The 22,696-nt window shown below is 39.7% G+C and overlaps 1 protein-coding gene and 1 non-coding gene across 14 annotated transcripts in view; one reads left to right on the top strand and one right to left on the bottom strand.

Moving 5' to 3' along the window:
- Positions 1-22,696, bottom strand: part of LOC141403712 (uncharacterized) — a 517,705-nt gene that overhangs the window by 122,433 nt on the left and 372,576 nt on the right. For 8 of the 13 annotated variants that reach the window (XM_073986544.1, XM_073986543.1, XM_073986546.1 and 5 more), the window contains exon 3: positions 4,124-6,702. The exons of the other annotated variants lie outside the window; for them this stretch is intronic. In XM_073986544.1, the coding sequence (XP_073842645.1) occupies positions 4,124-6,298 (2,175 nt within the window). In that variant the 5' untranslated portion in view covers positions 6,299-6,702. The remainder of the gene's footprint in view (positions 1-4,123; positions 6,703-22,696) is intronic. 13 annotated transcript variants of the gene reach the window in all.
- On the top strand, positions 3,872-3,951 carry LOC141404430 (small nucleolar RNA SNORD113/SNORD114 family). The gene has a single exon (XR_012413029.1). It is a non-coding gene; the product is annotated as a small nucleolar RNA SNORD113/SNORD114 family (small nucleolar RNA).

Below are 22,696 nucleotides of genomic sequence, written 5' to 3'. Positions count from 1 at the left end.
ATATATAATATACGAGCTCCTAGAATGAACATAACACCGCTTTCCTGACCATGACATTAAAATTGTTCTTGATGATTTGAACGTCAAATTTGGTAAAGGAAATGTAGCCTCCACAGTGCAGCAAGCGATAAGGGAGAGAAGCTGATGATCGATTTTGTGACGGCAAAAAAGCGAGGTGGTTAACAGCAAGGCATAGATTTTTAAATAATTTTTACAGATAACTAAAAGCCAGTGGATTGCCTGAAGAATATTTAGAGCCCAAAAAGGCTTCAACGAATTTTTAGAGCCCAAAAGCCGTGGATTTTTGAAGAATTTCTAGAGCTCAAACATGCGTTCATTTTTTGAAGAATTTTTAGAGCTGTAAAGGCGTGGATTTTTTGAAGAATTGTTAGAGCCCAAAAGTGTGGATTTTTGAAAGAATTTTTAGAGCCCAAAAGGCGTTGATTTTTTGAAGAATTTTTTAAAGTCCAGAAGGGCGTGGTTTTTTTTACCAATGTTTAGAGCTCTAAAGGCATGGATTTTTTGAAGAATTTTGAGAGTCGAAATGCGTGGACATTTTATAAAACATTTTTAGAGCCCAAAAGGAAGAATTTTTAGACCTCTAAGGACGTGGATTTTTTAAAGAATTTTTAGAGTTCTAAAGGCTTGGATTTTTTAAACAATTTATAGAGCTCAAAAGGCGAGAATTTTAAAAGAAATTTTAGAGCTCACAAAGCCTATTTTTTTTAAAGTTTTAGAGCTCTTAAAGATTGGATTTTTTTGAAGAATTTTTAGAGCCCAAAGACGTTGATTTTTTGAAGAATTTTTGGAACCCAAAGCCGTTGATTTTTTGAAGAATTTTTGGAACCCAAAGCCGTTGATTTTTTGAGGAATTATTGAAACCCAAAGCCTTTGATTTTTTGAAGAATTTTTGAGCACATTTTGTATGGATTTTTATAGCCCAAAGGACGTGGATTTTTTGAGGTTTCTAGGAACAAAAAGGATTCAATTTCTTATAGAAAATTATTAGGCCTCAGGAAGACCAAAAGGCGGCAATTTTTTAAAAAAATTACAGGAGGCTTTTGGAAGACCCAAAGGCGGCAATTTCTTAAAGAATTTTAGAAGACTTCTGGAAGATTAAACGGCGTGGATTTCTTAAAGAATTTCATACCCAATTTTAGGAAGCTTCTAGAAGCATAAAAGGCTTGGATTTCTTAAAGAATTTCAATAACGAATTTTAGGAAGCTTCTAGAAGCCCAAAAGTCGTGGATTTCTTAAAGAATTTCATATCGAATTTTAGGAAGCTTCTAGAAGCCCAAAAGGCGTGGATTACTTAAAGAATTTCAGAAAGTTTCTAGAAGCCAAAAAGCGTGGATTTCTTAAAGAATTTCAGGAAGTTTCTAGAAGGCAAAAAGGCGTGGATTGCTTAAAGAATTTTAGGAAACTTCTCGAAGCCCAAACAGGCCTGGAGTGTTTAAAGAATTTTTAGAGGTTTACTGACTTAAGACAATTGGAATCTCAAAGAATCTGATTTCTTTTAAATCTATCCTTCGACAGATGGCCTTGCAGCCTATCCATCCAATAATAGATGGCATCGTAGCTCATCTATTTAGCAATAGATGTCCTAGGAGTCTATCCATCGACAGATGGCCCTGAAGCCCATCTATCTATCCATCGACAAATGGCTTCGGAGTCCACCTATATATCGAGAGATGGCCTCGCACTTCAACTATATAACGATAGATTACCTCGTAGTCCATCTATCCATCGACAGATTGCCTCGTAGCTCGTTTATCTATCAACAAATTGGCCTTGGAGGACACTTATCCATCGACAGATGGCTTCGGAGTAAACCTATCCAACGAAAGATGGCCGTGGAACTCACCTATCAATCGACAGATGGCTTCTGAGTTCATAAATCCATCGATAGATGGCCTCGGAGTTCAACCATCCAAAGATAGATTGGCCCAGTAGTCCAGCTATGGCCCCAAAGCCTACTCGTGCAAGCTTAGATGGCCTCGGAGTTCATCCATCCGACGATAGATGACCTCGTAGCCCATCTATCTATCGACAGATGGCCTTGAAACCTGTCCATCAAATAATAGATGGCCTCGAAGCTCATCAATTGAACGATGGATGACATAGGAGTCTATCCATCGACAGATGGCCTTGAAGCCCATCTATCGAAAGATCACCTCGGAGTCGACCAATCTATCGACAGATGGCCTCGAACTTCAACTATATAACGATAGATTGCCTCGTAGTTCATTTATCTATCAACAAATTGGCCTTAGAGGCCACCTATCCATCGACAAATGACTTCGGAGTAAACCTATCCACTGAAAGATGGCCTTGGATCCCACCTATTAATCGACAGATTGCCTTGGATCCCACCTATTAATCGACAGATGGCTTCTAAGTCCATAAATCCATCGATAGATGGCCTTGGAGTTCAACCATCCAAAGATAAATTGACCTAATAGTCTATCTATGCAACGATAGATGGCCTCGGATTCAACATATTAAAAAATATATGGCCTCATAGCTCATCTATTCATCGCCAGATGTCCTTGAAACGCATCTATCCATCAATAGATGGCCTTGTACATAACCTATCCATCGACAAATGGCCTTGAAGTCCATCTATCTATGAATAGATGACCTCGGAGTTCACCCAATCAACGATAGATAGTCTCGTAGCCCATCTATATATCGACAGATGGTATTGAAGCCTGTCCATCCAATAATAGAGAGTCTATTCATCGACAGATGGCCCTGAAGCCCATCTATCTATCCATCGACAGATGGCCTTGGATTACACCTATCCAACGAAAGATGGCCTTGGAGTCCACCTACTCATCGACAGATGGCCTCGTTGTCGATCTCTGCAGCGATAGATGACCTTTGAGAACATCTTTTCAAAGAAGGATGGATTCAGAATCTACGATGGATGGCTTTTGAGTTTATCGATGCAACGATAGATGGCTCTGAGTCCACTTATTCTACACAGATAGCCTCAAAGTCCATTTGTGCAACGACAGATGGGCAATCAAATGGTAAATGACCTCTGTGCCAAACTATCCAGCGACAGATGACCTTAGACCTCATCTACGAAGCTATAGATTGCCTCGAAGCCCACCTGTCTAATGTTGGATGGCCTCTGTCATCTATACAACAGTAGATGGCCTCGACAACAGTCATTCCAAAGCAATTTGACCTCAGAGCCAAACTATCAAACTATAGGTGGGCTTGGAGCACATTTATCCCATCTATCCTAGGAAAAATAACATGTATTCCCATCTATCCAACGATAAATAACCTTTTAACCCATCTATCCTACGATGGACGGCGTCAGAATCCATCAATTCAAAGATAGATGACCTCACAGTCCACCAGTCTAACGATGGATGGCATCTGAGTCAGATTAGACAACACAGAGCCATAGAACCCATTTGTTCAACCATTGATGGCCTATAAACTCATCCATCAACGATAGATGGCCTCAGAACCGATATATCAACCATCATAGCCTTGGAGTCCATATATCCAACGATAGATAGATGCAGAGCTCAACGATATATGACTCTGTACTCATCTAGCCTATGATTAATTACGATCTATTCAACGATATATACCTTATTAAACGATAGGTGTCTTCTGCGTCCATCTATCTAACTGTAGATAACCTATCTAACGAAAAATGGCCTCTGTGTCCATATATTCAACGATTGGTGGCCTCTTTGTCCATATATCCAACGTTATATGGCCTCGAAGCCCATCTATCCAAAGATAGACGACCTCTAAGCCCATCTATCCAATGATAGATGGCCTCTGTGGCGATCAGCTCCAAAATTAGTGGAGAATTGTTAACCAAGATCCATGGTTCGTATAATTAATTTTAATTGATGACCACTGGGGGTCGTATGAGTAATAATTGTTGATTATAAAGTATACATCTAGGGGTGAGTTTAATATTTTTAGGGGAATCGGTAGAAAATAGGAAAAATATTGAAAAAAAAAACACGAAATAAAATGTTTACAAAAATTATAAATATTTATTTTAAAAATTAAAAAAATTTACAAAAGCAATAAAAAATATTTTTAATAAAATTTAAAAAAAGATATAAAATACTTGTCCAATTACCTGCAATCTGGAGGAAGGCGGTGAGACAACCAAACATATTTGCATTGTGGCCTTAAGGAATTCTTCACGTCTAGCATTTAGATCCTTTAGAGGTCCCGAGCCCGACATTTGTGTGGAGCCAGAGCTGCTGCCATGATGACCATGCGTTGACATTATGTTGCTGCTTCCGGGTATGGCAATGGGTGAGGTAACAGCCTGTTGTTTAAATGGTCCCATACGTTGTTGTTTGTTAAGACTGCTCGATGAGGAGGTACGTTGCGGTGGTGATGATGATGTCACAGTTGTGGAAGGCAAAAAGGGATTAAGGCTACGTACTAGATTACAGGAAGAAGATGTTTTCGAAACATTCGATTGCTGGGAAGCCTGACTGTTGCTACTGCTGACTTGGGCTGTGGTGGTATTGGGAAAATCCAATTTTGTCGGTGTGGAAAGACTAAAAAGTTTGCGTTTATGTTTTCCCGGTGTGGAAGTGGTGGTGGTGGCGGCATTGCATAGTGAAGAATTGGAGCTATCATATCTGGCTGTGCTACCACCATATGCCCCTCCGGCATAATCACTGTGTGTTGATTCCTGCGAACCAGTACGACTATAATTTGGTGTGGGTAATTGGGCCGAATGGCAACCAATGCGATATTTCACCGAGGTTACATTGGAATCCAGTTCCTCTTCCAGTTCTCTATCTTCTTCCTCCTCTTCATAGGTACTGTGATATGTCCGTGCTGTGATTTCGGGTAAAAATGGATTACTGGGAGAGGCCAGGGTGTATTGATAGTAGTTTCTTAGCGAGCCATTGGAATCACTGAGATTTTCTTTCTTGTGCCCAGATTCTTCCTCAGTGGATAGGGGGAACTGCGAGGAATCTTCTGTAAGGGTAACATTTTGACTTGTAGAGGGAAAATTACAAAGATTTTCCCATTCTCCTGAGGAGGAATTAAAGGAAGATATGGTAAAACCCTCATTCGAGTGGCCCTGGATGCTGCGTGAACTTTCATTGCTGGACTTGAAGAGGAAATTTTGTAGCTTGGTTAATTTTGCGGCGGTACTGCTTTCGCTGGCCGTGCTGCAGCTGCGTGAGTCGGCGGTTACATTTGGATGTTCGCTACCACCTCCTCCCTGATCACTTTTACTGCTACTTTGCTGCTCCAGTCTTTTGTTACGACTTCCCACTCCGCTGCTTCCCAGCTCCTGCTGTGTTGGGGCATTGAGATTCCGATTATTGGTATTATTTGAATTCGGATTTGTGTGCGTGCTCACTTCTCCACCCATATTGTTGTTGTTCATGTGCCACGCCCAATAGCTAATACTTGTGGTGGGACTTTCACAGAAATTACTTTCCAGTGAAGTACTCGAATTCGTGGTGGCCACACTACTCAAATGGCGATAGGAAAATTCTGGTGGTGTACTTTCGTCTGGGCTATCCAAAAGCAATGCTGGATTTATGTGACCTCCCAAACCGGGTAGATTTGTGAGGGAAAATATTGATGCTGAGTTTTGTAACTGTTGATGCAACGGCCTCAGGCTGCTACATCGCTCTGCATCAATTTTATCCTGCCTCTTAATTTCCAGCGATTTATGTTCGGCCCTACGAAAGCTGCGTCGTAATTTTTCGGCAAATTTAGATTCTTTATGGGGCTTGTGTTTTACCTTTTCCGTCTTACCGGACGGGGGATTCTTATCACACCCGTCGTTTTCCAAAAGCTTTTCGTGCATTTGTTGCTCTTTGGTCGTCGGAGGTGGTTCTGGGGTGTTTTTTGTGGTCTTCTTGGTCTCGTTGTTGCTAAGATTCGTTGGTAACGCTACTGTGGTCACAGCGTTATCTATATAGTCTTTGGTATATGCAGCCGTTGGAGGTGTCACAAAACCTCCACCCATTACGCTCAAAACCTGCAATGGGCCTTCTTGGGCGGGAGTAGTTAAAACCGGCTCCACAACATCATCTGAATCAAAATTATCCCTTGATCTCTGTAGTCTATGGCGTCGTTTCGTTGATTTGGGAGAACTTCCACTTGTGGAGGATGTTGATATGCTTTCCGATTTGGGTGATAATGTTGCTGGCGAGGATGATGACAGTTGGGGTGGTGGTGGTGTTGGTGATGGGGTCAGGGGATTTGTTTGATATTGTTTCAAATTTTGTTTACCAACTCTTTGTATTTCAAGAGTTGGTTTTTTATCCATAATATTTCGGCCAATCTCCTCCAATCCCCCGAATTGATGATGACAAAGATGCTGTTTTTTTCGGATGATTTAATTGTTTCTAAGAGTAAAGTTAGTTTTGTTTAATCCTATAAAGAAGCGTTTTGGTTTTCCCCTAAAACGTAGATTGTAGTTTTGAGTTTTTTTGTTTTCGAATTTGATTTTAGTTTCGATTTCGTTTGTTTTCGTTTAAAACTTTTGACTACTCTCTTTGTTTTCGTGTTTTTTTTTAGAAGAGAATTATTTAAAACTAGAATTAATAATACGAATTAAGATTTACTTAAAAATAGTTTTTTTCTTTGGTAAAGCCAATTAGTTTAATGTTTAAATTATTAAATATTTTTTTTTTTAGTTTTCTTTGATGATTTCCTTATAAATGTATTTTGCTGCAGGAAAGAAAGGAAAGACACAAAGAAACGAAAAAAATAATTAATTAAGATTCTTATTAAGATAAGTTAAAACATAGCGCCTAAAAATATGCCACAAATTTTAAAATATTAACATGGCCTAAAGGTAGGCTTCACTTATTTTATAAATAAAATAAATAAACAATTTTTTGTAGATTCTAGAGGCCTCTAAAATCAACATGAATTTTTTAAATATTTTTTAAAGAATTTTTAGAGACCTCTAGAATCAACGTGGATTTTTAATAGACTTTTTGGAGGCCTATAGAATCAACGTGGATTTTTTAAACAATTTTTGGAGGCCTCTAGAACCAGCGTGGATTTTTTAAAGAATTTTTGGAGGCCTCTAGAATCAACGTGGATTTTTTAAACAATTTTTGGAGGCCTCTAAAACCAGCGTGGATTTTTTAAAGAATTTTTGGAGGCCTCTAGAATCAACGTGGATTTTTTAAAGAATTTTTGGAGGCCTCTATAATCAATGCGGATTTTTTAAAGAATATTTGCAGGCCTCTACAATCAAAATGGATTTTTTTTGAGAATTTTAGGAGGCCTCTAGAATTAACGTGGATTTTTTAAGGAATTTTTGGAGGCCTCTACAATCAAAATGGATTTTTTTTTTTTTGAGAATTTTAGGAGGCCTCTAGAATTAACGTGGATTTTTTAAGGAATTTTTGGAGGCCTCTAGAATCAACGTGGATTTTTTAAATATATTTTTTGGAAAATATTCGGCGTACAAACAATAATATTTGACGATGGGTAGGTAGGAACTACCAATCCACGCAAAAACTCCTTGGAAGCCTTAAGAACTATCTGCAGAGGTCGCTTTAATCATCGTATCCTAGACACGAATCTTCTGCTTTAAGTCGGTGCGGATGCTGTTGTTACCCTAGAAATGAATCTTCTATCATATGTCGATAAGGATGTTGAAGTAAGTCAAGACAAAGATCTATTAATGCTATCCTAGACATGAATCTTCACCCTATGTCGGTAAGAATACTATTTTTAGTTTAGACACAAATCTCGGAAGACATACGATCTACGGTAGATGTCGTCTCAGGCATTTACTCTACGATAGATGGCAGTAAAGCCCATATATACAACTATAAGCGGTCTCAGATCCTTTCTGCACAATAATAGATGGCCTCGGAGCCCATCTATCTAAATATAGATATATTTCCAACTATAGGTGGTCTATGTAAACAACTATCTTACAATATATGGCATCTGTACCCATCAATCCAAAGAAGGATGGATATCTGACTAACAAAAAATTACTTTGGAGTCCACTCGTTCAGCAATAGATAGTACTGCAGACCGTATATGCAACGATACCTAGATTCAGAACCATATAAGAGCTAGATTACCATATCTATAGATGGCCTCACAATTCATTTTTTATATAAATTGATGGATAGGGAGTGACTGATGAGAGAGATTGATGGCCTCGGAGTCCCTCTATTCACCCACGTAGCCCCCAGAAGCCATATATACAACGAAATATGGTTTCCGCTATTCACCGATAGGTGGCCTCTGATTTCAGCATCAGATGACCCTGGAGCCCAACTATTGAGCTACAGATGGCATCGCAGCCCATCTCTGAGGGCATCAATTCTTCGATAAAGTCTCTGCTGTCAATTAACTCGATGATAAATGACTAATGCCGAGCAAGAATGCCTTGGATGGATACCGTACTACAATGGATAACTGATAAGCCCATCAACACTACGAGAGATGGCTTTGGAACCAATCGACCCTACAAAAAATGACATCGGAGCATTTCAACGACAGATGGAACGCATCAACACTGCAACAGAAAACCAGGAGTACACAAAAGTTAGAGGAGATGGTCTCGCTATTGATCTATTCAATAAGATGAGTCCATCTATAGCGTTAGACAGCTTATGAACATATCTAAGCAACTTGGTGCGCTACTCAACGTTAGATTGTGACGGACTTCATCTTAACAGCAATAGGCGTTCATCTATACAACGATAGATGTCCTCCGAGTCCTTATGTACAACGGACCCATCTCTACAAAGAAGATAACTTGGAAGACCATTTGTCAGTATAGATGGCCTCGGAGACATTTTTCTCAATGATACATGGTCTCTAACACCATCAATTCAAGGATAGGTGACCTCTGACACCATCTACTCAACCACGCATGCATCTGGTCATACCTGCTCCATCTATGTGACAATAGATGACATCACAGTCCATTTAGCGACGACAAATGACCTCTACAACCATCTATTCAACTATAGATATATACAACTACGCTAGATGGTCACTGAGCTAAACTCGAACACCATGTTTACAAGAAAGATGCTCTCGGAACCCATCTATACATCCATAGATGATCTCTGAGCCCATAAATACAACGATAAATGACCTCTGAGACATACCATTCAACTATAGATGACATCGGGCCTACTTACTGTAAGATAGAGGGCTTTCGTACGGTACACGACCTCTAGTCATACCTATTTATCGATATATATGATATGCGCGTACCTAATCCACAACATATTGATCTATTCATCGATAGATGGCCTTGGAGCCCATATGAGCAAGGATAGATGACTTTTAAGTTAACCTAAGCAACGATAGATGACCCCAGCTTTTGTCTATACAAGAAAGATAACTTCGGCGACTCATCTCAACAACGATATCTGAGCTCGAAGACTAACTATACAACGAAGATGGCCGGTGTCGACAGTAATACAACCTTAGCCTGTCCCTGAACCTATTCTATTCTACGCTAGATGGACACTAGTCCCATTGATACTACGATAGGTGGCCTTTGAGGCCAATTGACAAGCGATGAATGGCATTTGAGCTTATTCATACAATGCTAGCTGGGTTCGGAGACCATGTATACAAAGAAGGTGGATGTGGATACCATTTAAATAACGATGATGGTTTCTGAACATATCTATACAACGATATATGATTATTGAGATTCTATGGTAGCGACTGAGTCAATTAATCCAACGACAAATGGCCACTTAACCTACGTATTTTACGCTAAATGGTCACTGATGGGTATAGCAATATCTGATACGCTCAGAGACCATGAATGCAAAGAATAATTTGTCTAGGGTCACATTCGTTGTATATATTGTCTCTGAGGTCATTTATTCATCGAAGATGACCCCTGGATCAAACCCTTTAATGATAAATGGGCTCTGAAATCATCTATACAGTGATAGATGAACTCTGAGTCCATTGATACAATATAAACTGACTTCTTCGAAGATATATACAATGGAAATTGCCTCTAAACCCATATAAAAAACGATAGATGACCTTTGGAACAATCCATTCTACGGTAGATGGCAGCTAAGCCAATCTATCCAACGACAGATGGTCATTGATTGAACCAATCTATTTTACACTAGCTGTGCTCGGAGATAATCTTTACAGCGAAGACGGCCTCTGAAACCATTTACACTCGATCAATGATAGATGGCCTCTGAATGAATCAAACATCGATCGATGACCTCTGTGTCCATATTAGTGGGTGACCTTCGGAGAACATCTAGTCAGCGATAAATTGCCTATGACACCATTTGATGTTTCTGAGCCTGCCACTCTATGATAGATGGACTTTGAGCCCATTCACTCATATCTAGATGGCTGTGAGTCGACCTACATAACGATATATCGCCTTTGAGTACATTTATTCATGAATAGGTGGTCTATGATACCTTATATTCAAAAACTTACTGTGGTCCCACCTACTCCACCCCAGATTGATTTGAAATCATCTTCAACTATAGATTGCCCGGGATACCCTCGGTAGATTGTTTGCTACCTACTCAAAAAAAGATGACCTCTGAGCCAGTATACTTATTTGTAGATGGCTCTCAGTCTATCTTACTTAATGATAGATGACTTCTGACCCCATTGACTCATCCACATATGGCTATCTACTCAACGAGAGATGGTCTCTGAGACCATCTGCTATCATATACAGGGCCCCTGAGTTATATACCCTACGATACGCCACCTGCGGAACCATCTATTCAACGGTTTATGGACTCAGGCCTCATTTACTCAACGATTGTCGGCCTCTGGCTTAGCTACTAAACGACAGATGGCCTCTGAATCTATTTACTCATATCTAGATGGCTCTGACCACTTTTAATTATCTCTAGATGACTCTGACCCTATCTACTGAATGACAGATTGGGTTTTAGTCCATCTGTTATACAATATATTGTCCTTGAGCTATCTACACTACGATACATCGCCTGCGACACGATTTATGGGCTCAGAGCCCATCTACATCAACAATTGGGGGTCTCTGGGGCGCATTTTTCGCGATATATGGCCTTTGAATGACCACTTATTCAGCCATAGATAGCTCTGAATCCATCCTTAACTATAGATGGACTTGAAACCACCTTCGTATGACATCTGAATTAATCTACATGACTATAGATGGCTGCTGAGCCCATCCATTTAAAAACGGATGACCTATAAACTTCTCAGACTTCAGCTATATGTCGTTAGAGTCCATTTAAACAATCAGAGATGCTTCTGGATGATATCTGGGCCTACCTACTTAACAATATATGGCTTTAAAGCCTCTACCTTGCAGACTATCTACTTAACTTATAGATTGCGTCTGATTTAGCGATAAATGGTCTCTAAGCCTATCTACTCAACTACAGATGTCCGTATAGTCCACGTACTCTTAATAATGGCCTGTGTTCCCACCTACTCCACTACAGATTGATTTTAAACCATCTTCAACTATATATGGTCTGGGATACCATCGGTAGATTTCCTGAGAGACCATCATCTATAGAGAGTTGGCGTCTGACCTCTTTACTCATGACTATAGATGGCTGCTGAGCCCATCCATTTAACAACGGATGACCCATAAATTTCTCAGACCTCAGCTATATATCGTCACATGGCCTCAGAGTTCATTTAAACAATCAGAGATGCTTCTGGATGGTATCTGGGCACACCTACTTAACAATAGATGGCTTTAAAGCCAACCCCAGCTATAGATGGCCTTGCAGACGATCTACTTAACTCATAGATGGCGTCTGAGCCCACCGATTTTGTGATACATGGTCTCTAAGCCTATCTACTCAACGACGAATGTCCGTTTAGCCCACCTACTCTTAATAATGGCCTGTGTTCCCATCAACTCTACTACAGATTGATTTGAAACCATGTTCAACTACAGATGGTGTGGGATACCATCGGTAGATTGCTTGGGAGACCATCATCTACAGAGAGTTGGCGTCTGATTTCTCTACTCAACGATAGATAGTCTCTGAACCAATTTACTCATATCTAGATGGCTCTGATCCTATCTACTAAATGGTAGACTCATCGCTAGATGGCTCTGAACCTATCTACTTGACGAGAGATGGTCTCTGAGCCCATCTGCTATCCTAAACAGGGCCCCTGAGTTATATACCCTATGATAAGTCGCCTGCGACACCATCTATTCAACGGTTTATGGACTCAGACCCCATTTACTCAACGATTGTCGGCCTCTGGCTTTGCTACTAAACGACAGATGGCCTCTGAATCTATTTACTCATATCTAGATGGATCTAACCACCTCCAATTATCTCTAGATCACTCAGACCCTATCTACTGAATGACAGATTGGGTTTTAGTCCATCTTTTATACAATATATTGTCCGTGAGCTGTCTACGCTATATCGCCTTTGACACGAACCCATCTACCTCAACCAATAAGGGTCTCTGGGCACATTTTCCACGATAAATGACCTTTGAATGACCACTTATTCAGCCATAGATGGCTCTGAATCGATCCTTAACTATAGATGGACTTGGACACGATCTTCGTAACTAGAGTCAATCTACATGACTATAGATGGCTGCTGAGCCCATCCATTTAACAACGGATGACCCATAAGTTTCTCAGACCTCAGCTATACGTCGTCACATGGCCTCAGAGTCCATTTAAACAACCAGAGATGCTTCTGGATGGTATCTGGGCCCACCTACGTAACTTTAAAACCATCCTCAGCTATAGATTGCCTTGCAGACCATCTACTTAACTTATAGATGTCGTCTGAAGTAGCGAGAGATGGTCTTTAAGTCTATCTACTCAACGACAGATGTCCATATATCCCACCTACTCTTAATAATAACCTGTGTTCCCACCTACTCCACTACAGATTGATTTAAAACCATTTTCAACTATAGATGGTCTAGGATACCATCCGTAGATTGCTTCGGAGACCATCATCTATAGAGACTTGGCGTCTGACCTCTCTACTCATGACTATAGATGTCCGCTGATCCCATCCATTTAACAATAGATGACCCATAAATTTCTAAGACCTCAGCTATACGTCGTCACATGGCCTTAACAATCAATGGCTTTAAAGCCATCCTCAGCTATATATGGCCTTGCAGACCATCTACTTAACACATAGATGGCGTATGAGCCCATCGATTTAGCGATATATGGTCTCTAAGCCTATCTACTCAACGACAGATGACCGTAGTGCCCACCTACAAATTAATAAACGACCTCTGAGTCCATTGCCCTATTAATCATTATTTATTTGCCCTCAATGTTTAGCCCTTAACTACATGCAATGGTTGTTTGTTTCCTTCCGGTCTTTTGGAAATTATAATTAATAGAAGCCAGAAATAATATATTTTTTTATTTTTCCCAAAAGAAAACACAAACACATGTAGCTGAAATCAAGCGTAAATGTGTTTCCGAAAACAACGAACGAAAAGCTTCATGAAAAAGGAAACCAAGAAAAAAAATGGAATTATACCTTAATTAAGTAATTCTCTTTCCACACACGCTAGCCTAGCGAGCAGTCTCTATTGGCAAAGTTGCAAAAATACAAAACAAACAACAACGAAACAACCTGGGACACAAAGAAGTGAAAAAAGGAAACCAAACAGTAATAAAAAAAAACCTTGGTGTTGAAAAAATAAATAAAAGTTATGAAATCATTTTTAGCCGGCCACCCATCCATGCCATACCTTGCAAAAGGCAAACAAACACACTCCACTCCTACGCCATAGACCACGACGACTAGCCAGCCAGCTAGCCTGCCAGCTATCGAAAAACAAACACACTTTCTCCAATCCTTGTCTGCAAACTATGCCAAAAAACGAAACCAAAAAATAAATGGAATATAAAGTAACACTCCCGAAAAGTATGCAACAACAAATCGTTGACCTTTTGCATGTTCTTTTCTTAACTTCTTCTTCTTCTTTTTTATGGCTAGAAAATGCTCACGGGTCTATGGCAGCGACTGATGACGGTCGTTATTACCATACGTGGTTTGCCTTTTAGTTCCTTTTGTTGTTGCGGAGGCAGTGGTATGTAAAATTACATTATTATTGTTATAGTATTTGTTTATTGTTTTCAAAGTATTTGTGTCTGAGTGTGTGTGTGCGGTATTGTTTGTATTGATGTTTTACAATGGTCATTCTGTTCGGGGTTTATTGCTTAGGCGCCGAGGGTAAAGGGGGCGCCAACCAGTGTCGATGTTCATGTTTTATTGCCATAAATAGGTTCAACGGAAAACAAGAATAATAAAAACAATAAAACCCCATTAAATCATAGCACATTGTTTAGTCAGTGTCTATACATTGGCAAACACAATGGGAGGGAAAATTTTCCCTCCCTTTTCTTTTGGAAGGGAGCGGAAGAAGTTTCGAGGTTCAAAAGGAAGTCGTTTAATTTCTATTATAATAACAAAATCCTCAACGTGTAGTTCATAATCAATAAAACTCCTTATATTCCTGCAAATTAGCCCTTTTAATATAATTTTTTCCCTTAAAACCTCTTTTGAGACCCCTCCGTCTAAGGACTTTTATGACTCAATGTTTTATTGTTTAGCTTTGCTAATGAATACTCACTCTGCGAACATTTGAGGTTCTATTCAAGGAAATGATTTAAATAATTGATAACCTTACTGAAAGAAATTAAATGCCAACAAAGAAGCATTTTGTTTGTGGTCATTCAAAAATTTCAACGAAAAGAACACCAATTCAATTAGGAAAGGTATGTTTATGGCTGCATTTCGAAGTGTTGAATGGCCCAGCCCTAGAATTAGAGTTTTTTTGCAACAAATGGGTTTTGAGGTCATCTATCGCCATGTAGATGGCTCTGAGGCCAAATATCGTTGAGTAAATGGACTCCAAGGCCATCTATCGTTGAATAAATACACTCAGAGGCACCTTTCATTATATAGATGGTCTCAGGTGCCATCTATTGTTGAGTAGACAAACTCAGATCCATCTAGCGATGTTTAAATAGGCTCAGAGGTAATGTCATATCATTGAGTAGATTGACTCAAAGGTCATCTATCTTTGAATTGGCGAACTCCAAGACATCTAACATTGTACCGATGATCCTACAGGCCACCTATCGTTGAGAAGACAAACTCGAACCATCTAGGGATGTGTATATAGGCTCAGAAGCCATCTATCATGAATTAGATGGACTTAGAGGACATGTATGGTTGAAAAGATAGATTCCGAGACATGATAGTCTCAGTAACCATCTATCGTCGACTGGACAAGCTCGAATCCATCTAGCAATGAGCAAATAGGCTCAGAGGTCTTCTATCGTTGAGTAGATTGACTGTAAGGTGAATAGATGGACTCTGAAGCATCTATTATTATACCAAGGACCTCAGGGGCAATCTGTCGTTAAGTACATAAGTTCAGATCCATCTTTAGATGAGTAAATGGGCTCAAAGGCCACCTATCATTGAATAGATGGAGTCCAAGAATATTTATCCTTGAATAGATGGGCTACGATGCATATCTCTTTGTAGCAATGGCCTCAGAGACAATTATCGTGGAATAAACGGTCTCGGAGTCCGGAGTTAAGCTCTAACCTATCTAACTATGAACAAAAATGCCCAGAAACTATCCATCATGGCATCGAATAAGGTCATCCATTGTAAAATAGATGGGTCAGAAGCCATTCCTAGTGGTAAAACGTCACATTAAAGGGCCTAGGCTTATTTATGTTCTCTGGGGCCATATATATGGACTCAACGGCCATCTATCGTAGTATAGATTGTCTCAAAGGCCTCCTTTCGGGGGATGGACATAATAGCCATCTATAGGAGTAAAGATCGATTAAACAGTGTGCTCAGAGGCTATCTGTCGTTGATAGATGGACTCAGAGGCCATCTGTCGTTGATAGATGGACTCAGAGGCCATCTGTCGTTGATAGATGGACTCAAAGGCCATCTGTCGTCGATAGATGGGCTCAGAGGCCATCTGTCGTTGATAGATGGACTCAGAGGCCATCTTTCGTTGGTAGATGGACACAGAGGCCTTCTGTCGTTGAGAGATGGACCCAGAGGCCAGCTGTCGTTGGTATATGGGCTCAAAGGCCACCTATCGTACGATAGATGGGCTCGAAGGCCACCTATTGCACGATAGATGGGCTCTAAGGCAATCTATCGTACGATAGATGGGCTCAAAGGCCATCTATAGTTAGATGGATCGGTTTAAAGGCCACCTATCGCTAATAGATAGGCTAAGTGGCCACCTATCGTTCGATATATACGCTCAAAGGCCACCTATCGTACGATAAATGGGCTCTAAGGCAATCTATCGTACGATAAATGGGCTCTAAGGCAATCTATCGTACGATAGATGGGCTCAAAGGTCATCTATCGTTAGATCGATGGGTTCAAAGGCCATCTATCGTTGTGTAGATGGGCTCAAAGGCCATCTATCGTTGGATAGATGGGCTCAAAGGCCATCTATCGTTGGATAGATGGGCTCAAAGGCCATCTATCTGTGGATAGATGGGCTCAAAGGCCATCTATCGTTGGATAGATGGGCTCAAAGGCCATCTATCGTTGGATAGATGGGCTCAAAGGCCATCTATCGTTGGATAGATGGGCTCAAAGGCCATCTATCGTTGGATAGATGGGCTCAAAGGCCATCTATCGTTGGATAGATGGGCTCAAAGGCCATCTATCGTTGGATAGATGGGCTCAAAGGCCATCTATCGTTGGATAGATGGGCTCAAAGGCCATCTATCGTTGGATAGATGGGCTCAAAGGCCATCCATCGTTGGATAGATGGGCTCAAAGGCCATCCATCGTTGGATAGATGGGCTCAAAGGCCATCTATCGTTGGATAGGCCATCTATCGTTGGATAGATTGGCTCAAAAGCCATCTATCGTTGGATATATGGGCGCAAAGGCCATCTATCGTTGGATAGATGGGCTCAAAGGCCGTCTATCGTTGGATAGATGGGCTCACATGCCATCTATCGTTGGATAGATGGGCTCAAAGGCCATCTATCTGTGGGCTCAAAGGCCATCTATCGTTGGATAGATGGGCTCAAAGGCCATCTATCGTTGGATAGATGGGCTCAAAGGCCATCTATCGTTGGATAGATGGGCTCAAAGGCCATCTATCGTTGGATAGATGGGCTCAAACGCCATCTATCGTTGGATAGATGGGCTCAAACGCCATCTATCGTTGGATAGATGGGCTCAAACGCCATCTATCGTTGGATAGATGGGCTCAAACGCCATCTATCGTTGGATAGATGGGCTCACAGGCCATCTATCTGTGGATAGATGGGCCCAAAGGCAATCTATATGTGGATAGATGGGCTCAAAGGCCATCTATCTGTTGATAGATGGGTTCAAAGGCCATCTATCTGTGGATAGATGGGCTCACAGGCCATCTATCTGTGGATAGATGGGCTCACAGGCCATCTATATGTGGATAGATGGGCTCACAGGCACAGGTAGAGTATATTCAGTCTGCTTCTATTGAACAAAATGTCTCTCCAGCTTTTCTCTCCCCTTTATTAAGTTTCTCAAAAAATTATAAAATAATTTAATATTTACCTTGTCACAATTTTCAACTGCATTATTTGTGAAGCTAAGATAGTATGTGTGAGTGTATGTGTGTGTGTCGTTAAATATGACAAAGATGTGCATGTAATGTTGTAATTTTCCTTTTGTAAATATATACCCAGCTTATAATTCTACACCTGTTCTCCGGCACACCGCATTGTATGCTACAACATATTTTCAATTTCTCATGACGCCTTAATGTATACTATGAAAATTAAAATTTACATTGAATCCTCAGGAAGATGGTATGTATTTACTTTTACTGCACGGTAGCAAAACAAATAAAAGTTTTCAGATGCACACACACGCACATGGATACATGTGACAAGGCAAAGAAAAAGAGATTTTTGATGACTGACATTTGGGACAGTCATTTGAAACGAGTTTTAACTTTGTGACAAATACCAAGAAGAAAAACAGGGATATGCCAAAAATAGCAAAAGCATTTGGCAGTCATTAGGGAAATTATGAGGGATTTGTGTGTGTGTGTGGCACTTTTTGTTCTAGGGAAATTGAATAACATGTGGTTGAGGAATAACGAAAGGATTTTGTAGGAATTAATATTTGGTTATGAAGGGAAGTAGTTTAAAATTGAAAATAACATGGTGAGGATTTAATAGAAAATAGAAAAATTCCAATCTAGCAAGGTACCCATAACATGTTACTATTACTTCCCCTTCGGCCCCAAAAATACCACAGTTTTAAGCTCAAAGTTTGCGAAAAACCCTCTCCTGTCTTGTGGCTTTAAATTTAAGTTAAAAAAGTGTTCGGCCTTCATTGTTGAAGTGAAACCATGTAAATCAATTCATGAAATGAAGGTCACAAAAAACCTTAAGCCGAGCAAAATAATAAACGCCTAAACCTGTGCCGCCTCATGCGTTGAGTATACTTTTGTTTAGTTTTTTTTTTTTTGTTGTCGGTATCCCCAGCCGAGAGAATATAAAACAAAAACTTTTACATTTTTTATGGCAAAGTCTGAGTCGTCAATTCGTACGAACACACATGAACTTAGGCCATATATACATAAGTGGTTAAACATGCTCTTGCATACATTTAGGGGAGAATTGTAGGAACTAAAAAAGAAAATCAAGTGCGTAAATGTTTTATGGATACGGTTAAAACAGATGGTCAAATCTTCGAGGAAAAATTAAATTTCGAAAAATTTGGAAATAATTTTAAAAAAGCTTCTACAACTTATCTGATCGATAGAAAGAAGTGTTCAACGTCTTCCGAACAATTAATGAATTTCCCGCAATTTCCCATACCCTCCCTCATAACATATTGACACTTGTTATACCCTACACCACTATGTGGGGAGGGTATTATAAGTTGGTTTTGGCCAAAAAGTTTGTAACGCATCGAAATAATGGTCGTAGACCCATACATATATATATCAAAATGAATGTCTCGACGAGCTGAGTCGATCTGGCTATGTGTGTCCGTCCGTCCGTCCGTCTGTCCGTCTGTCCGTCTGTCCATCTAAACCTTGTAATCACGCTACAGGTCGCAATTTTGATCGGATCGTCACGAAATTTTGCATGTTGATAGGGGTCCCGGAGGGGAAGAAGCCTATTGATTTTGGTGATGGTCGGATAATATTTAGGGGTCGGAAAGGGCAAAAAACTTAGGTGGATAAAATGACAACGTTTTTTTCCAAAGCGAATACCTCAGCTTCTATACGGGGTATATCAAAAGCAAAACCTGACAATGAAAGAAGAAAATATCACCTTTCTAATGGTGTAAAGCAGGTGCTCGTAGGTAATCAAACAACGAAGATATAACAATAGTAGCAAATAAAACCCCAATTTTCATTTTTGCGATTTTAACTATATTGACGAATATCACAGCTTTGGTTGAAAACTTTCCAAAAGCAAAGTCTGACTATGAAAGTAGAAGATCCCGTCTTTATAATGATGTAAACTAGGTCGGCGTAGGTAACCAAATAACGGAGATATCGCAATAGTCGGTTATACATCCCATTTTTCTATTTTTTTGGAAATCACGCTACAGGTCGCAATTTTAATCGGATCGTCACGAAAACTTGAGGGTTAATGGGGGTCTCACAGATGAAGAAGCCTATTGATTTTGGTGTTGGTCGGATAATAATCAGGGGTCGGAATGGGCAAACACTTATTTGGAGAAAAGTCAACATTTTATTTTAAAACCAATATCTCTGTTTCTTTAAGAGGTATATCAAAAGCAAAACCTGGCAAGGAAAGTAGAAAATATCACCTTTACAACGATGTAAAATAGGTTGTCGCAGGTGGTCAAATAGCAGAGATATGGCAATAGTCGATAATGCATCCCATTTTCCGATTTTCTTGTAATCACGCTACAGGTCGCAATTTTGATCGGATCGTCACGAAATTTTGGGGGTTAATGGGGGTTCCAAAGAGAAAAAAGCCTATTGATTTTGATGATGGTCGGATAATATTCAGGGGTCGGAATGGGCAAACACTTATTTGGAGAAAGGTCAACGTTTTATTTCAAAGCCAATATCTCTGTTTATTTAAGAGGTACATCTAAAGCAAAACCTGGCAAGGAAAGTAGAAAAAATCACCTTTACAAGGATGTAAAGCAGGTTGTCGTAGGTGGTCAAATAGCAGAGATATGGCAATAGTAGATAATGCGTCCTATTTTTCAATTTTTTTTTAATCACGGTTTTTTTGTAATCGGTCGCAACTTTCATCGGATCGTCACGAATTTTTTGGGAGTTGATGCGGGTTCCACAGAGGAAGAAGCCTATTTAGTTTGGTGATGGTCGGATAATATTCAGGAGTCGGAATAAGCGAAAAGCTTATGTGGAGAAATGTCAACGTTTTTTATGCGAATATCTCCGCTTCTGGTTGGAGTAGTCCAAAAGGAATACCCCTCAATGGCAGAAGAAAAGATCTCGTTTATATTGATGCAAAGTATGTTGGCGTAAGTGAGCAAACCGAGATATTGCAAAATTCAGTAATATACCCAATATTTCCATTTTTTGTAATCACGCTACAAGTTGGAATTTTGATCGGATAGTGACAAGATTGTTGGGGGTAGATGGGGGCCCCACAGAGGAAGAAGCCTATTGATTTTGGTGATAGTCGGATAATATTTAGGGGTCGGAATGGGGAAAAACTCATTTGGAGACAAATTCAAAGTTTTTTTCTTTGTGAATATATCGGCTTCTAGTAGGGGTATACCAACGGCAAAGCCTGTCTATGGAAGAAGAAAATATTACCTTTACATTGCACAGTGGATCCACCCATTGGCCAAAAATAAAAAAATGAATGTCAAAATTTTGCTACAACATCTGGCAACTCTGACAGCTATGACATGGACCTTTTTAAAAATATATTAGTGTTTGTTTCATTCGAACGCGAACTTCCTAAGAATAGCTTCAAAATCAGAACATTTCACCAATATTTTTTGTTGTGAGTACAACCTATATTTTAAGTGCAAGTAAATATATTCAAAATATCGCGAAACTAATACGTATAGCAAAATATTACAGTTAATTTTGAAGGAGGAGGTAATAGCTTAGTTTTAATTAAAAAATAGTGTTTTAGCGTGTTGTGGAATTCTAGTTAGCTGCATATTTTATTAGTGTATTTTGTAATGCCAATTCGATCATATACTTAAATTTGACATAAGGTTTTTGTCAGGATGCCCACCAGTGCCCACCTCGGGAATAATTTTCCAAAGTAGGTCATGGGTTTAAGATTATTCAGTATTAAAATCAGCTGCCATCTAGTGCCAGACTATAAATGGTGGGTCGCCGACTAAAGTTGCCCTAGAATAGGGTTTGTATGGATATATTAGCGTATAACTCTGTTATCTGAACACGTACATTAACATAGTTGGCATCAGTGGCAAGATAAAGATATCTTCTTTCAAACTTGTCTTACGTTGGCCGTACGTGCCTTCCAGGAAGAACGCTATAAGATCTAGATTAAATATTTTACAAATTTTCAGACAAAAAATACAATTTTTTAATCCGCTAAATTAGTTGGATTTTATGTTGTTTTGGAGACTGTTTTGTTTCCCCAAGCCTATTTTTGCATCATAAGATAATCGGGACCTTTGTTCATGTAATTTTGTATTAACAGCATAAAACCATTCTTACCGTATACCCCCACCAGAGGGGAAAGGGGGAGAATGCTACGCTCGTGGTTTCTTAAAACACTCTTCGCAGCAGCACAAAGCTGTAACCGGCGTATTGGTTTGATTTTTACACTCTAAATATTTTTGGCCACTTTCTCCATACAAGTGGATCCACTGTGCATTGGTGTAAAGCAGGTTGGCGAAGGTGGTCAAACAAGGGAGATACCACAATAGTCGGTAATGCATCCAATTCTTCCATTTTTTGCAATCAAGCTACAGGTCGTAATTTTGATCGGATGGTCACGTAATTTTGGTTGCTTATGGGGGTCCCAGAGAGAAAGAGGCATATTATTTTTGGGGGTAGTCGGATTATATTCCCTAAAAGAAATGTTTACCAGTGAAAAGCTTATGCACAGGGGTAGTGGTGTAGGGTATCACATGGTCGGCTCCGTCCCGACTATAGCCTTTGCTCACTTGTTTTTTATATAAAACAATGTAATTGTATAACAGGTAAAACAGATATCAAGCCTCTTTATGTTAGTTTTATAAAAATGTGGCACAAAAAACCTCAACATTTGAGTTTATTCACTCACACTCTCGGCAAGTTTTTGTCCACCTTTAAATTGTGAAAACAATTTTTCAGTACAAGCCTCACATTGTAGTGTTAACAACATGGAAGCTGTTATAATTACATATGGTGGCCTTAAATTTTTTATTCACTCTCACGCACACACAAACACTTTCAATTTTGACTCACTTGTACAATTTATTCATAAAGCACCAGCAGGGACATTGGAACGTGTGAATTCTATTAATAGACACAAAAGTTGGTGGTCGTATAAGTTACATTTATTTATCATAGGTCACAGCTTTACAAAGAGCAAGGGTAACGTGTCTCGTATCAACAGCTCCATTATATAACAGCTACTTCTTATCACTCAGAACCGCGCTCATATTGTTTAAAAGCAGAAACAATTTTACGCCAGATATAGGCAAGGAATTAAAGGAGCGTTTTGCCC

Source organism: Musca autumnalis, unplaced genomic scaffold (assembly GCF_047663935.1).
Source record: "Musca autumnalis isolate F117 unplaced genomic scaffold, ASM4766393v1 scaffold_4, whole genome shotgun sequence".
NCBI lineage: Eukaryota > Metazoa > Arthropoda > Insecta > Diptera > Muscidae > Musca > Musca autumnalis.
This window is presented reverse-complemented; position numbering and strand designations above follow the sequence as displayed.